The sequence below is a fragment of the Garra rufa genome, chromosome 5 (genome assembly GCF_049309525.1).
Source record: "Garra rufa chromosome 5, GarRuf1.0, whole genome shotgun sequence".
NCBI classification, from domain to species: Eukaryota; Metazoa; Chordata; class Actinopteri; order Cypriniformes; family Cyprinidae; genus Garra; species Garra rufa.
In genome coordinates this window covers 18,847,291-18,865,026 of record NC_133365.1, presented here as the reverse complement: position 1 = coordinate 18,865,026, position 17,736 = coordinate 18,847,291, and the positions used below count along the sequence as shown (strand labels likewise).

The 17,736-nt window shown below is 35.2% G+C and overlaps 2 protein-coding genes across 2 annotated transcripts in view; one reads left to right on the top strand and one right to left on the bottom strand.

Annotated features, from left to right (window-relative positions):
* The window catches only part of specc1 (sperm antigen with calponin homology and coiled-coil domains 1), a 145,553-nt gene extending 144,627 nt beyond the window's left edge, over positions 1-926 (bottom strand). The window contains exon 1 of the mRNA XM_073839753.1: positions 855-926. The gene's annotated coding sequence lies outside the window, so the exon portion shown is untranslated. The remainder of the gene's footprint in view (positions 1-854) is intronic.
* A 909-nt stretch (positions 927-1,835) lies between these two features.
* Positions 1,836-8,166, top strand: timm22 (translocase of inner mitochondrial membrane 22 homolog (yeast)). The gene is made up of 4 exons (XM_073841190.1): positions 1,836-2,124; positions 2,327-2,523; positions 5,553-5,625; positions 7,717-8,166. Exons 1-4 carry the CDS (start codon positions 1,866-1,868, stop codon positions 7,791-7,793), a joined length of 606 nt encoding a protein of 201 aa, XP_073697291.1. The 5' UTR covers positions 1,836-1,865; the 3' UTR covers positions 7,794-8,166.
* Positions 8,167-17,736: the final 9,570 nt, after the last annotated feature.

Genomic DNA, 17,736 nt, shown 5'->3' with positions numbered 1-17,736 from the left:
CCTGTTGCCATAGCAACATTTCGTAGCTCAGACGATTTCTGGGCACTTGAACCAAAGTTGAACTAGCTGAATTGTTTGTTTGTAACATTATCAACACGTTTAAAACACGTTTACATAACACAAGTATAGCACAAAAAAGTGTTTTGCTTCAAAGTTTTTTGTTGATATTTTGTTATCCCGAGACCTGTTTTCAAAGTGCCGAATACAACTGACACAAGTTGACCACATTGAAAGTAAAATAAATAAATAAAAATCTCAGAATCAACCAGATAGATAGATAGATAGATAGATAGATAGATAGATAGATAGATAGATAGATAGATAGATAGATCACTAAACCATCTAACATTGCGTCTGAACCATAGTAACACTTTAACACTTCACTATTCAGTTCCCTTTAAAAACACGCAGAATCGTTTTCAGTTAAATTAAATGTGACATGTCAATTTCTGTCGAAGCATCTCCGCAGTGACTGGTGTCTCAGAGCTTTCGTGTCAGAACTACTGCAGTATCACTGACTGTCACTGTGTCGCTGTCCAAAGAAGACATTACGCGAAATAATGAATATAAAATAAAAGGAATATGTGGGCTTTGAATCGGTATCCTTATCACAGTAAAGGGCCAGTGAGAAAGCTCATCAGTCAGCCAGCGGTTACCGTTAAAAACAGCAGATCATACTCTGGCGCGCAACACGACAACATCCGTTGATAAAAGTGCGGCTAAGTACAGCGTTTGTCCCAACGCCGACTATAAACGATTCCCTGAAGTGATAAAATGTATTAAACGGAATCTCTACCATGAGAATATAATCTTCAAGACTAGAAAAAACATGATAAATAGAGGTTGAGACTCACCTGTTCTCTGACGCCGTGGAGCGCCGCTGTCACCAACTGAAGAAGATGCTCGAGCGTCAAACACAATTTATCCGCTAGGTGGAGCGCGCGACATTTTGGTGCAGTGAACGAGGGGCATGCTGGGTATTGTAGTTATTTTTTAATTAATGGCAAAATACTTCATAACCCGTGCGTAACTATAACAATGTCAAAAACAATAGAGGACAGAATATAAAAAATAATACAAGAAAGAAAGTAAAATGTTAAACATTGAAAGCAATTTTTGCTGGATATTTTCAAATTTACACCTAAGAAAATTAATTTAAAAAAAGTTTTTTATTATATTTTAAGATTTGTATTTGTATTTAAGCTTCTTGAAAGAGGTCAGAAACATTTTTGTTAATTCAAGAGGAAAAAAAATATACACTGTAAATAAATTCAGTGTAAGAAAAGTAAATAATTTTGAGATTCAAAACACACAACTCGTTTTTTAATTGATCACTCACATTCAACATTTTTGAAGACAATGAAAAAAGATACAAAATTACAACGAAATATTTTTTTTCAATATATAATGTGTATGGGTATAATGCAATCTCTAACAAATTAACAGAAATGTAACTAAAATCGGATGAATAGGCACAACTCCAAAACAAATAATAATAAATAATAATAAAAAAAAACGTTTCTGTATGTAGACCAAAAATAAACCTCGTATTATCATTATATAAAACATTCTTAACGTCACAAGACAGTCGTGATTGGTGGAACTGCAGTGCCAATGCAAAGGTCATCTCCCTTTCTGTCGAATCTGCAGAACCAATTATTTTTAGAAATGTGTACAACATACATATGGCGTAGATAAGTCCTGTAGATACTTATAATTGTATCACGTATAAAACAAAATTATAAATATTCACGGGGATTTATAACTAACCAAGATGATTTTTGTAATTTAATTGTTTTTCTTTTGAAAATTGACGAATGCGCTCTTGTTTATCGTCTGTGTGACATCAACCACACGCTTTCAACATGGCTGCGCCCGCAAAGAGCACGGATGCTTCAATATCACTTACTACAGGTCAATCTGCAACTCTTTCAGCTGCGGAAAATGTTCCAATACAGTATAGTCTTATTCTGGATCACCTTATCGGTGACAAAAGGCAAATTAAAGACCTGAATCCGACTGTTATGGGTGCTTTACCGAGTCCTCAGAAAAGCAAGGAGCAGAAGATGATCGAGAGTGGAATGGAGAGCTGCGCGTTTAAATCACTCATAGCATGTGTCGGAGGTAATTCACTGACAAACATTAGAATATTAAGTAATGCAAATACCATATAATACACAGCAATTTTTGCTGAGTTGCTCAGTATGTTAATGATTCATATTAAATGTGGATAGGGATGTTACAGGTTTTGTAAGGAGGAGCAGGCTATATTTAATTAATCATCAGCTCAACAACAGCTCTAATGCAGTGTTTCTGTCTTCTGCAGGGTTTGTCTTGGGAGGTGCTTTTGGTGTCTTCACAGCCGGTATTGACACCAACGTTGGGGTTGATCCCAAAGACCCCCTAAGGACCCCCACAGCAAGAGAGGTGCTGAGAGACATGGGGCAGAGAGGAATGTCATACGCTAAAAACTTTGCTATTGTGGGTGCTATGTTTTCATGCACAGAGTGTCTCATAGAATCAGTAAGTGCCATTTGTCTTATTTTGTCCGTCTGACCACCTTTTACTGTCATACATTTTTTTTCTCTAGTCAAACACAAATTGTTTTTGAAAATGTAAAATCTGTCGTGCATAAAAAAAATATGTATGCAATGGATAGCATAGATATTTAGTGATCTTTTATGTACCACAATGCAATTCATACTTAAACTACCATTAATTATTGTTTTACAAGGTGCTTCGCATTTCTTACTTGTGCATCTTTGTTGTCTTTCCTTGCTTCCTTTTCTGGATCTAAGCTAAACCCACCTTTATGAGGGAAAGAAAATTAGCATTAGAGGAATTGAAGGAAAACAAATTTGTACTCTGCCAGTCAAAATTTTTGGACAGGAAGTTTCTTTTAATGAAAACTTTACCTTGGCATAGCTGAATAATAACAGTTCTGTAGATGGAAATGACATACCATGAGCCTCAAACACCATTGTTTCCATTGTTATAAATCTCGTGTTTGCAAACAACCACTGAAAAAGAGGCCAACCGCAACATAACACCAACTATGACATAATAGTCGGGATCATTAATAGTTACGCCCCCAACATTTGCATACCCGAATCATCAGAAGTTCTACAGGTATTGTGAAGAAACAAAGCAAGGACAGTGGTGTAAGATGGCACATCACAGAAATAAATGTTATTATGTTCAGGTTGTGCAGGAAATGTGAAGTGCAGGGATAGGTTGGTGTCTGTATCATTTTAACGGTTTCAATACTCCGCATATTAATCCGCTCCCTAATGTCCTCAATTGATATAATTACCCAACGATACAACTGCGAGAGAAAGTATTGAAATATACATATTTTCGTCCCTGTGTTTCCCTCCTGCTTGTGTGAGATACTGAAATGAGCCATGAAACAGCCAATCAGAGAAGAGCTTAACATTATTATTCATGAGCCTTCCAAATAAGGTAATAACAGACCATTTCATTCTAGGGACAAATCCTAGGCTTGTAAATGGACTTGTAAAACTGTTTCTGGAGAATTTGCCCTTACCTAAGCCACTTATTATCTATGTAGATATCAAAGAACAATTTAAATATTGTATTAAAGTCTCTTCTGCTCACCAGACTGCGTTTATTTGATCCAAAGTACAAAATATTTGTACTATTTAAATAACTGCTTTCTATTTGAATATATTCTAAAATGTAATTTATTCCTGTGATCAAAGCTACATTTGCAGCATCATTACTCCAGTCTTCAGTGTCACATGATCCTTCAGAAATCATTCTAATATGCTAAACATTTTTTATTACTGTTATTATCAATATTTAAAACACACATTTTTATCAGGATTCTTTGATGAATAGAAAGATCTAAAGATCAGTATTAATAAATACTTTTATAATGTTACAAAATATTTATATTTCAAATATATGCTGTTTTGCACTTTTCTATTTATTAAAGAAACCTGAAAAAATATACTCTGCAGTTTTCAACATAATAATAATAGATGTTTTTTTTAAGCAGCAAATCAGCATATTAAAGTGATTTCTAAAGGACCATGTGACTGAAGTAATGATGCTAAATATATTCATATTTAAACTGTATTCAAATAAAAAACAAGTTATTTTAAATAGTAAAATATTTCAAAATGTAACTGTTTTTGCTGTACTTTAGATTAAATAAATGCAGATTTGGTGAGCACGAGACTTCTTACTGTTCAACAACTTTTGACTTGTAGCGTATGTTGGAATATTTTTGATCACAAGGGTGTCATAAAAGCATCATATGCTGCAATATATTAATATATAATTTAATATAGTAATATTCCTGGTGGAATGACCTGCCCAAATCAATCCGAACAGTTTAGTCCTTAGCCATCTTCAAGAATCGGCTAAAAACACATCTCTTCCATCTTTATTTGACCCTCTAACTCTAGCACCCTCTAATTCTATTCTTTATAAAAATAATTTAAAAAAAAACTTTACTTACTGTTTGTTTTCTTTTAAAAAAAAATACTAACACTTTTTTTCCTTCTCTTTATTTATTATACAATTAAACAAAAAAAGGCCTCTAACACTAGCTTGCTTTTTGTTAATTAATTAATTTTCTTTTTATTTATTATATAATTAAAAAAAACTAAATGAGACTTGTCATAGCACTTGCATGTTATTGCTCTTTTGTTGATTGTGATTGCTTTCGTTGTCCTTATTTGTAAGTCACTTTGGATAAAAGTGTCTGCTAAATGTAATGTAATGTAATGTAATAATATAGCAGGATGCCCTGTAAAAATGTCTGAAACATATGGTTTATTTAAACTGCAAAGGTAAAATATGTAAATGATTGTGACAGATGTGAAGGTGAGAACAATTTGCATGCGTTTTTCAACAGGAAACACAGGATGCACCTGTGTATCCTTACTTATAGCTCCTCTGGAAGCTTCCTCACTCTTCGTTCCTCACAGTGCAATTAGAGAATTTAGATCAGGGTTCCTCAAATCTTACCCTGGAGGGCCAATGCGCTGCAGAGTTTAGCTCCAACCCTGATCAAACATACCTACCTGTGATTGTCTAATGATCCTGAAGACCTTGATTAGCATGCTCGGGTGTGTTTGATTAGGGTTACAGCTAAACTCTGCAGGAAAATGGATCTGAGGATTTGAGGATCCCTGATTTAGATGTTCAAAATTGTCAACTCGGGGACACAAGCTGGAGTTTATATTGCTGTTTATATTCTAACCATCCATCAACTTAAATAAACTAACCTTTATATTTTAATACTGAGGTAGACTGTATGAAATACTATAGTATACTGTTTTGAACACAATGTTTGACTAATTGACTAAATTACAAAAATTAAACTTGCTACTCCCATACTGTATGCATCTTTTGCTAAATATCATTGAGTTTAATATGGATTAATGGCTCCACCTAGTGGCTCTGTTTTTGAACTGTTTCTACTCATCAATTCCTTGTAGGATGTTTTGCAAAGATTTCTGTAAGCCAGTTTTCCAGTACTGATACTCCATCTGAAGAATAGTTTTATTTCTCTCTTCTAGCATCGTGGGAAATCTGACTGGAAAAATGCAGTTTATAGTGGCTGTATTACAGGAGGCGCCATTGGATTCAGGGGTAAGTCTTTTTTCAACTTAAAGGGATAGTTCACCCAAAAATGAAAATGACCCCATGATTTTCTCACCGCCAAGCCATCCTAAGTGTATATGTCTTTCTTCTTTCAGACGAATACAATTGGGGTTAAATCAAAAAATGTCCTGGCTCCTCCAAGCTTTAAAATGTCAGTGAATGGCTGTTGAGATTTTGAAGTAAAATAAAGTGTGTACATCCATCATAAAAAGTACTCCACATGAGGGAAGTGTTTATTAATGGGCTTCTAAAGCAAATCGCTGTGTTTGTGTGAGGAAAAATGTTAATATTTAAAACTTTATAAACCGAAATCTGTCTTCCGCTAACTGTTGTACATGCATTTGTGAGAAAGTGGCATTCCAGTGGATGACGTAGAATGTAGACGTTAGCGCTAGTGAGAATATGCTAGTCTCATGTGAACCAACCCAGCAAGCAATTTTTGGTCTAAAAGACGTCAATTAGCCGTGAAAACACAGCCCAGACGTCTAGGCTAAAACAAGTTTGCATTTGGGCTGTCAGTGAAAATTTAATAGACGTCTAAACATATCCCAATATTAGACTAGTCATCAATTTAAAAAAAAAAAAATTAAACCATAAAACCTTGTAAACATTGCTGAGTTTGCTTACAGGATGGAATATCATACATCTAACTAGTTATTTTGCCAAAAAAAAATGGCATGCAACCAAATTCAAGGTTATTTGGGCTGGAAGTGGGTTACACATAGCCGGACTATATCGGGTTTACAGTCAACCCAGACGGTGAAATGACGACTATTGCTTACTGGGAAGTTTTCTTTACAACATAGGAAAACCAGTCACCTCTTGGCTTAGATCGAAATTCTCCGACATTTTTCTTTACAAACCCTTGTTTTGTACTTCTAATTTGGTGTTTTGTTTTGCTCTCTCCACTGCGCTTCTCTGTTTATCACTGTTTTCGCCTACGTGAACACATGTACAACAGTTGGCGGAAGCTAGAGATTATGGTTTACAAAAAATGTTTAAATATGGATGTATTTCTTACAAAAATGCATCGGATGCCCATTTTCCACAAGTTCATGAATCTTTAGGGTCTTAATAAAAAATCTGTAATATACTTTGGTTAAAAATTCGTAATCGTAATGTAAAAAAAACACCCTTTTACCTTGTCAAAATCAGCTCTGCAAAATATCAACTCATTTTATTGCATGGGTCCTTCAAATGCAAATGAGCTCTGCTCGCCTCGTCCCTCTCTGCAGTGGGATTAGGAGGTGTAATGTTTACTTTAGTCACATTTAGCTGCGTTTATCGGCGAAATTTGCCAACAAGCACATTATTAAGAAAGGCCATTTGCAAAGATGCATAAAAAACCCTTATACTCACTTCTGCTGTGGGTGAAGCTGCATTACGAATGATTCATAGATGCATATGTAGATTGGGATCGGTCCTTTCAAAAACGAAAGTAACGTTATCCTCTGCCTCTTAAGCGGCTCAGATGTCGGGAGTAAATTACAACTGCTTTGTTCATTATTACATCCAACAACAGAACTCCTCATTCGCTCAATTAGAGTCTTCCTCTGCACCTAAGTCGACACAATTGCGATCATATTGGGACAGTTTTAGCTCGGTGAGGGCGGATCTAAGGTAAGGCGCTCATTTCAATCAATTGTGTTTCGTCACAATGACAAGAAGCTGAGAATGACCTGATTTTAAAAAGGGGATATTACTTTTAAAGATAAAAAAAAATACCACTGGGTGGATTTCTATCATTGTAGGGTGGTTGTGTACACAAACTACTAACACACATTAATGTTCAAACAACATGTAAAAGTTAGTTTTGCATCTGATGACTCCTTTAAGGAGGCCTTTATTAACCCCTGTGTGGAGAACTTTTTATGATGGATGCACTTTTAATGGAACATCTTAAACCCCATTCTACATGGCAGAGCCGAGACATTTTTTAATTTAACTACAATTTATTTGTCATGTATAAGTCATATACATGTAGGGTAACTTGAGGGTGAGTAAATCATGGGGTAAATCATTTCTATTATTGTTATTATTATCTGGGCTATATGAGTAAGCTGTTCCTTTCTTCTCTAGCTGGTCTTAAAGCTGGAGTTCTGGGCTGTGGAGGTTTTGCTGCTTTCTCTGCTGCCATTGAATATTACCTCAGATGAACACCAGCATCGGGACTGTTACCATGTGTTGTTGTGAATGAAGACATTATCATGGGGGACATTGTGCAGTCGTCTTCTGTCCGAGCAATCAGATGTTCCATCCCTCCTGAAGAGATTGCCTGAGTGGACCAATAGGACAACAAACTCAAGCAGAAGTTTTGTAAAAAAAAATTCTGAGGGATGTATTGCTTGTTCTGTCGCAAACCGTCTGATGACGCACATCACCTAAAACCTCCTAGGACAATATTTGTACATAATTGTGCCTAAAATGACATGTTTTGTGCTGGTTTGTGCACTGAGCGAAACAGTATAAAATGTACAGTGGTATAACTTGTCTGTGGAAAAAATAATAAAGAGTAGTATTAAATATTTACTGAAGATCGGGGTGAAATGGGATATAAAGTCTTATTTGTTCACACTTGGGTACCCTAGTAGTGTTCCAGTAGCTTCTTAGTAAACAAAGGCTGCTCAGTTTAAAAGAATTCACCAAATCAGATTTATTTATTTTCTCCAAAGTGGTGTTTGGATTTACAAGTTTCCAGAAAATAAGCTCAATCAAGTGTTTATATTAGTTTCACTCTGTAGCCCCTTTCTAAAAGGAGAGTTCTTAAAATGTAATCCTACAAACAAACAGAAACCTAAATATTTTCTAATACAATATATATGTGAAAATCAAAATGTTATCAAAAATAAGAGGCAGGGAGTGCTAAAGGTTGTGCATTAGGAAATCAGATGAAATCATGCATCGAGGTCAAGCTGACATAGCAAGGAAGTGTGTTTTCCTCGCCAGGAAACAGATAATGCAAACATGCTTCAAGCTACTTCCCAGTTCTCTGAAAAGCTTCCCTTTCCCATTGGTCTCTAAACAAGTGTTGATAATGCTGAATAGAGTTGAAACCAAGGAATGTGTTTGAAGATAAAGGGTACGTTTTATTATGCATTTATGGACCACTGATGAAATCCATGCAAAAATCTAAACAGTAATCATGTCTGTTTTATGAGAAATGGATGCTGTTCAGAAAACTGGGTCACATTATAGACCTTCAGAGTTTAGATTTCCTTTAAATTAGTTTCAAGAAAGCAAATATAAGGACAACACAGCAAGCATATAGAACTTCATTTAAAACAAATGTAAGACTTAAACAGAAGCATGATTAAAGGACAATGTTAGCTGTAACAATTCATTCAAATCATACACTGAGTCTGAAATCAAACCTACTAGCATAAAAAAATAAAGTGTGCATTACATTGTGATACAGATGCTTTCTTAGTTTTGTGTAATGTACTTTAAACACAAAAAAAACAGTGAGCAGAGATGGTCACAACCTAAAACACCGCCTGCCCGGGGCTCCTGTGCACTGAGCTTGTATCAATAGTACACACAACTTTAATACAAGGCACTGTATTTACGATATTCCAGACAACACATCATTTTGGGGGTAGATAAAACTTTTAATAGATTTAATCATTTGTACACTACCAGTCAAAAGTTTTTCATGTTTTTAAAGAAGTCTCACCATGCCTGCATTTATTTGATCCAAAGTACAGCAGAAACTGTACAATTTTGAAATTTCTTCCTGTGATCAAAGCTACATTTTCAGCATTATTACATCAGTCTTCAGTGTCACATGATCCTTCAGAAATCATTCTAATAGGCTGATTTGCTGTTAAAGAAACATGTATTTTATTATGATCAATATTTAAAACTGGTTAGCAGGATTCTTTGATAAATAGACAGATCCAAATATATGCACTTATCTGAAAAAAAAGCTTTTGTAACATTATACATTACACCAAAGGTTTGCGGGGAAAGAAATTATAGAAATTAATACTTTTATTGAGCAAGGATGCTTTAAATCGATCAAAAGTGATGATAAAGACATTTATAATGTGATAAAATATTTCTATTTCAGATAAATGCAGTTTTTCTGAACTTTCTATTCATCAAAGAAATTGTAAAAATTCTACTCAGGTGTTTTTAACATTATACTTACCATAATGTTTTGTTGAGCAGCAAATCAGAATATTAGAATGGTTTCTGAAGCTTTGAAATCACAAGAATAAATTACATTTTAAAATATATTCAAATAGAAAACATTTCAAAATGTTACTGTACATTTTGCTGTACTTTGGATCAAATAAACACAGCTTTGGTGAGCAGAAGAGACTGCTTTAAAAAAACATTACTGTAAATATCACTACCTTTTGACTGGTAGTGTATTATAGCTTGATTTTCTATCCTCTGACTTTTTAAGATTTATCTGCATATATTTGCCTTCATCCATTCCATATACAATAAACTATAAAGCTCCAAACAAAGCACCAATCAAACCAGCCAAGTCTAGTTTTGATATGTATTAAAAATCAGAGCAGCTGATAACAATTCTAAACATCTACACCTCTTATTTCTCCCCTTCTGGCCTTCTCACAAAATCTGTTAATAACATGCCAGAGTCGTTTATTTAATATTTGAGAAAATGAACTCCATGATCATTAAGCCTTTTTTAGTTTGCGAGACTATTTTTTTTTTTTTTTTGTGATTATCTTTTTATTTCACTTCCACATGAGATATACATTTTGCGTTGTTATACACCAAGTATATAAAGCATCAAAATTAAAACTATTTACAGTTGCCAAAGCCTTGAGACAAGAGAAAAAGTAAATAATAATAGAAATAAGTGCAAAATAAATAAAATGCCATTTGTGGCATTGTTAAGACCCATTTAAATTATGCATTAAACCTGAGGAAAAACAGGTGGTTCCAAAAGTGCGACAATAACTTTGTTCCAAACATCCAAAGTTGAACTTCGTGCTTTATGAATGACGGCCAGTGATCTTTCTATCAGAACAATATCTCTGAAGTAGTTATACCATTCTTTTATTGATGGGGATCCAGAAGAAAACCAAGAATGAATTATGGTCTTTTTTGCAGCAGTTAAACCTGCAAATATAATTTTCTTAGAAGCCAAATTAGTACCAGTAATAAGTGATGAATCATCATTAAATAAAAATAAAGTAAGCCGTTTAGGAACTGGGAAATCCAATATACCTTCAAGAAAAACTGCCACTTGAGACCAAAGCTTAGAGACATCTGGACAGTCCCAAAAGATATGCAAGTAAGTACCAGCCGCATTCAAATTACATTTTTCACAATTTGGGGTATCTGTAAGCTTCATTTTAAAACGTCTGTATGGGGAAAGGTAAAATTTCTGCACAAACTTAAAATGGATTAGTTGGTGTGCAGGATTCTTTGATGAAAAAAACAGATTGTTCCATACATTGTTCCAGTCCAGTTCCATGTCTCTCTCTTTAAGATCATGATTCCACGATTTAATCACTCCCAGGGGTTTATCACGTTTTGAGATTAACTGTGTATATATTCTAGACACCAGTCCACTACACGATGTTCCTGGATAAATCCACAGACTCAGAGGGTGAGCACAAAGGGGAGAGTCCCAGGGAACTCCATGAGCTTTGATAGCTGACCTTAGTTGCAGGTACAAAAACCAGGAAAATCCAGGGAGAGAGTATGTTTCTTGAAGGTCCTGAAATGATTTTAAGCCATTTTGTCCATATAGATCCTGCAGAGTGTAAACTCCTTTAGAGGCCCAACTTGTGTTGAAATATGAACCATACTTCTGCAATAAATTATAATTATGCCATATAGGGGATCGATCACAAAGTTTAGTAGTGCAGCCCATTTGACTCTGAACATCTGTCCAAATCTGCAGAGAGTTGCCTATAATTGGCCCAAACATCTTATGTGCAGATTTAGGTTTAAGTCCAGCAAATAACAGATCTTCAATTCTATGTGGTCTTACAATTTCTTGTTCTATCTGACGCCAGGGAAGTACAGAGTCTTTGTCGCACCAATTTGTAAGTGATTTCACCTGAAAGGACCAATAATACAATTTAAAGTCAGGCAGTGCAAGACCACCAGACAATTTCATCCGTTGAAGAGTACTAAGACGGATCCGGGGTTTTTTACCATCCCAAATAAAATTGGAGATTCGAGACTGCAGCTCCTCAAAATATTTTACAGGTGGAGATAAAGGAATCATAGAAAAAAGAAAATTTAACCTACCCAAAACATTCATTTTTATAATTGAAATTCTACCTTGTAGTGACATTTTAAGATTGGACCATCTCTGCATATCTGCAAAGATTTCAAGTTTAAGTTTATCATAATTTATACGTGATATATTCGACAAATTTGTTATTTTTACCCCTAAATATGTAAATGCTGTGTCATGCCACTGGATATGAGGAATAGGCGGTAATGGAAGGCTTTTTGCAAATGCATTTAATGGAAAAAGAAGGGATTTATCCCAGTTTATTTTATAGCCAGAGAATTTGTTAAACTGGGAGAATACTTTTATTATTTGAGGTAAGGAGACATGTATATTAGTAAAATATAAGAGTATGTCATCTGCATAAAGAGAAATTTTATGCTGAGTTCCTTGTATGATTATGGGTGATATTAAAGAATCAAGTCGAATCGATTGTGCTAGTGGTTCTAATGACAATGCAAAAAGTAGGGGGGAAAGTGGGCAGCCCTGACGGGTGCCACGATGCAGAGGAAATGACTTTGACAGAATGTTACCTGTTGATACTACTGCATAAGGATTAGTATAGAGTGTTCTGACCATAGATATGAATGTTTTTCCGAAGCCAAATTCCTCTAGAACTATCCAAAGATACTCCCAGCTGACCCGATCAAAGGCCTTTTGTGCATCTAAACTGAAGACTGCTGCAGGTTGAGTATCAATTTCAGAAGCATGTATAATGTGCAGAAGACGCCTAATATTATCAGATGCAAGTCTCCCTCTTAAAAATCCGGATTGATCAAAATGAATTAATTTGCATACATATAATTCAAGTCTTTTAACTAAAAGTTTAGCAAATAGCTTCAACTCCGTTGAAATTAAAGATATTGGCCTGTAACTACCGCACTTCAGAGGGGACTTGCCCTTCTTAAGCAACACAGAGATAAGTGATGTATTTTGATCACGATGAAATGAACCAGTGGTAAGAGAGTAGTTTATTGAATTTAGAAGAAGTGGACCAATACTATCCCACAATTCCAGGAATAGCTCCGGAGGAAAACCATCTAGTCCTGGAGATTTGCCCCTTTTCATTGAGGTTAGTGCATCTTTTAGTTCTGTAATAGTGGGAGGTTTATCAAGAAATTCTGCTTCTTCCTTGGACAGGGCGGGTAAATTAAGCTTTGAAAGATATAATTTAAGGACAGTCGGGTCAAAGAATGCCTCGGGTTCATAAAGATTTGAATAGAAAAGTCTAAAAGTATCATTAATTTCCTCTGCATCATAGGCAACAGAACCTGATGGGGTTTCAATTGCGTTAATGATGGAAAATGATTCATTTTGTTTTATTTTTGCAGCTAAAAGTCTGCTTGAGCTTTCACTTTGACTATAATAAGTCACTCTTGTGCGGTGGATGGAGAATTCTGCTTTCGATTTCAGTAGGTTATTTAATTCAAATTTTAAAGTTAAAAGAGATGTCTGTTTTTGGTCAGAGAACTGGCGCTTTTGATCCGCTTCCAATAGTTGAATTTCATTTTCTAATTGTACAATTCTGCAATTTCTGGACGCCTTCATATTAGAAGCAAACGAGATAGCTTCTCCTCTAATAAAGCATTTGGTTGTTTCCCAAAGTATTTGGGGTGATGATGCTGACTCAAGATTAATTTCTAGAAACAGTTTCAAATTAGCTCTCAACTGTTTCAGGAACTCTGAGTTCTGAAGTAACACTGTATTAAACCGCCATCTATGTGTGTGTTTGTTAGGATTCCGTGTAAGTTCAAAAGTATATACCACAGGAGCATGATCTGAAATAATAATAGGAAGGATGTCTGCAGATTTGATTAAATTATTTAATTGAGGTGAAACAAAAATGTAGTCAATTCTCGAAAATGTTTTGTGCCTACTAGAGAAAAAGGTGTAATTTTTAACTAAGGGATTTCGTAAACGCCAAGCATCAATAATGTTCAGTTCTGTAATAAATCTATTAATCCCGGAAGGTGCATCAAGGCCAGAATAGATGTTAGCTGATCTGTCTAAGGTAATATTACACACTTGGTTGAAGTCACCACCAACTACCAGTAAGTATTCAGGTATATCTAAGAGAGTGACTGAAGCCACATTGAAGAAATTGGAGTCGGGTATATTAGGGCAATACATTGATACAAAACAGATTTTTATATTATGGACAGTTACAGCAGCATATGATAAGCGTCCCTCGCTATCTTTCCCACATTTATCAATACTTACTCCTAATTTTCTATCAAACAGAATAGCAACGCCTTTAGACTTATTTGGGGCAGAAGAATGAACTATGCATTTATAATATCTATTCTGAAATCTATGAATATCATTCGTTTTTAAATGTGTTTCTTGGATCAAAGCAATTGAGATCTTTTTTCGTTTAAGAAATTCTAAGCACTTCGTTCGTTTAATCGGCGAGTTTAGGCCGTGGACATTCCACGACATTACATTAAGGGGTATATTCATAAATGGGGCTTTAACATAAAATATTCAGGATACAGATGGGCCTCCACAAAATAAAAACATGAATTTAAAAACAGTAAAATAATGAATGCACATAACTTACACAAAAACTTCAAGGCTTTGGCGATAGAACAATTGACAAAAGAAAAAAGAACATTACAATCCATCCGCAAGAGACAAGACCTAGAATTCTCTCTCTTTGGGTGGAGAAAAATAAACAAAAACTCAAAGTGTAACTGCCTGTGGCTATCTAAAGTAGCTCGTCCCAAGTCCGAGTCGAAACGAACATCAGAAACGCTAGTACATAACCCATCAGACCTATTTAGGCGAGGGCTTTTTGCTCACCGGTTTGATTTGCACCGATTAGTCTGAAGTACCGAAGGTAGGGTTTTCTTGGTCGTCACATCCACTTGGAAACGAAGATGCAGAGATGCTCGACGTAGCAGGCGTTGAGAGCGGAGCTTGATCCAACTCCAGTAGAAACTTTCCGGCATCCTCAGCATTCTTAAAGTGATGCAGCGTTCCGTTGAACTTCACTTTCAGGGTCGCTGGATATATCAGGAAAGGGCGCAATCCCCTGTCTGCAAGCTTCCTTCTCACACTGTCAAACGATCTTCTCTTTAGAGCCGTTTCGTTGCTAAAATCCGGAAAAAATAACAGCTTGGATGAACCATGAATTATTTCGGACTGAGGTGCTCTGGCTCCATTAAGAATTCTTTCCCTATCCTGGTATCTGAGAAGCCGAAAGATGAGTGTTCGGGGTCGGTTTGCCTTATCACGACCGCCATAAATACGGTGAGCCCGCTGAATTTCTATCTTTCCACCGACTTGGAGGGAAGGGATCCATTTCGGTAGATGTTCCTGAAGAAACTGAACAGCGTTCTCCCCCTCCGCTGACTCAGGTAGGCCCACGAGTCTGACGTTACATCTTCGCGATCTGTCCTCCATTTCAACAATTTTGTCTCGGAGGTTGATTATCTCTTGCTGATGCGTATTAAGCTCCTGTTTAGCCGAGCGCATGTTTGCATTCATCGAATCCATCCGCCCTTGTAATGCTTTGCCAAGTTCAGCTTGGCGGGTGAAATCCTGTCGTAGTTCGTTAACGGCTGAGTTCGAAGATTCAATCATGTTTTTTAAAGTTTGAATTTCTCCGGAAAGTACCTCCTCCATTACCTCTCTCACTGCTAATTTTACTTTTTTTGCAAACCTCTCCTCTTGTTCTTGCAAAGCCATTAAAATGGCTGAGTTCGGCGAGTCTTCATTCGGCCCTTCTTTCCCTTTCTTTCTCGTTGCCGTTTCGTCTTGCGAAGGCTTATTCTTTGCGGATTTTGATCCAGACATCTTCAGGGAGACTTCAGACTAAAATCAGCTATATTAATTTCTGATTGTAAAGATATTTTCTCGAAATTTCGGACTTTTGAGACGGAGCTCAGTTTTAGGCGTGCATCACTCGTGCCCAGCCACCGGAAGTCCGCGAGACTATTTTTATAATAATGAATCATTAATTTCTCATCACTATTATAATTTGTTACTGATTTTAGGGGTGAAATATGATCCAGACATGTTTTCATCAGATTCACCCAGTTTTTGATTTTCATAAACTAATAGCATAAACTAAGCCAAATATTCCAGTGAGAAAACTTCCAGTCTGTTTTGCTGCCCGAGACTGACTAACGCCTGAGCCAGTCCTGTAGAGATCGGAGTCTCTGTGGATGGCAAACGAGGGAAAGGCAATGACAGTTTCACTACGTTACTCGTCTGTAAAAAGTGCCTAAGAATCTTTGGTCTTCCGAACCCATGAACAGGTATTTTCAATTAGAAATGATGTGTCTTTATGTAAATCACAGTCTCATCTTTCATCTTTAAAAATAATTGATGAATGATAACATCTTTAGCAAACCCTGAGCTGAGAGAGGAGGCCTTCAAGACACTAGACTTGTATTATTTCTTTCTTAAAAAAAAAAAAAAAAAAAAAAAGATTATCAGCATCATACACTGCACTGCAAGTTTAAGCATGGCATAAATAAACCTAAAATTAATGGTTTATGGTAATGTTCAGTGCTTTTGAAACTCTGGATATAAACCTGTTTATATGTCACGGATATATGGACACACTACATGGCCAAAAGTTTGTGAACACCCCTTTATAATATTAATTCTAGGCCTCTTAATTTAACAGAACTGTGTGCTTACAACTTGTGCGACAGTTTGGGAAGAATGTAAGATGTTATAGCAGCAAAGGAATGACAAACTCCTTAATAACGCCCATATATATAATATTTTAAATGCTTTTTGAGTGTCTACATGATTTCGGCCATATAGTGTATTTATTACACTTAAAAAATGGGTGAAATACGGACAAACTCAGCGACTGGTTTGTTTTGGGTTAAAGGTTTGATACGATATTTCTTGCTTAAAATGAACCCAAAAATAGGTTGGAAATTAACATTTATTATGTTCAATAAATAAACATTTATTAGGAAGTTGAATAAATAAATACATATATTTTTACTTGCTTATTAATAAATGTTCACCTTTTGGTTATTACTGATGCCTCTATTAATTGTGTGTGTGTGAGTGATTATTAATTGCCAACCTATTTTTGGTTCATTTTAAACCAGCCATATACATTACCAGTCAAAAGTTTTTGAACATGTTTTTTTTTTTAATTAGTCTCTTCTGCTCACCAAGCCTGCATTTGATCCAAAGTACAGAAAAAAAACAGTAAAATTTTGAAATATTTTTTACTATTTAAAATAACTGTTTCTATATTGAATATTTAAAATGTAATGTTTCTGTGATTTCAAAGCTGAATTTCCAGCATCATTACTCATGATCCTTTAGAAATCTTTCTTAAAATGCTTAAAATATTATTATAAATATTTAAAACAGTTTGATGAAAACAAATATTCAAAGGTTAGCATTTATCTGAAATAAAAATTATTTGCAACATTATACATTATTCAAAAGTTTGGAGTAAAATTGTATTTTTTTATTTTTTTACTTAATATATCCAATTAATTTTAGAAATTAATAATTTTAGTTAGCAAGGATGCTTTTTAAATTGATATAATATGATGATAAATGCTGTTCTTTTGAACTTTCTATTCATCAAAGAAACCTGAAAAAAAAAAATTCTACTCAGATGTTGTCAACATAATAATAATAAATGTTTGGATCAAAAAATGCAGGCTTGGTGAGCAGAAGAGACTTCTTTAAAAACATTACAAATCTTACTGTTCAAAAACTTTTGACTGGTAGTGTAGTAATCTTTTAACAATAGTTGAGTTAAATAAAACTACCCAGAAGTTTGGGTTAAACATTTAACCCAAGTGCTGGGTCAAAACAACCCAGTCGCTGGGTTTGCCCATATTTTACCCAACATTGAATTAAACCCAGCATTTTTTAGAGTGTAC

Bases quoted from the DNA above. Each gene is read 5' to 3' on its own strand.
- timm22 (XM_073841190.1), top strand. From the start codon at position 1,866: ATGGCTGCGCCCGCAAAGAGCACGGATGCTTCAATATCACTTACTACA. The intron at 2,125-2,326 runs GTAATTCACTGA...TGTCTTCTGCAG, and splicing joins ACTCATAGCATGTGTCGGAG to GGTTTGTCTTGGGAGGTGCT. The intron at 5,626-7,716 runs GTAAGTCTTTTT...TTTCTTCTCTAG, and splicing joins AGGCGCCATTGGATTCAGGG to CTGGTCTTAAAGCTGGAGTT.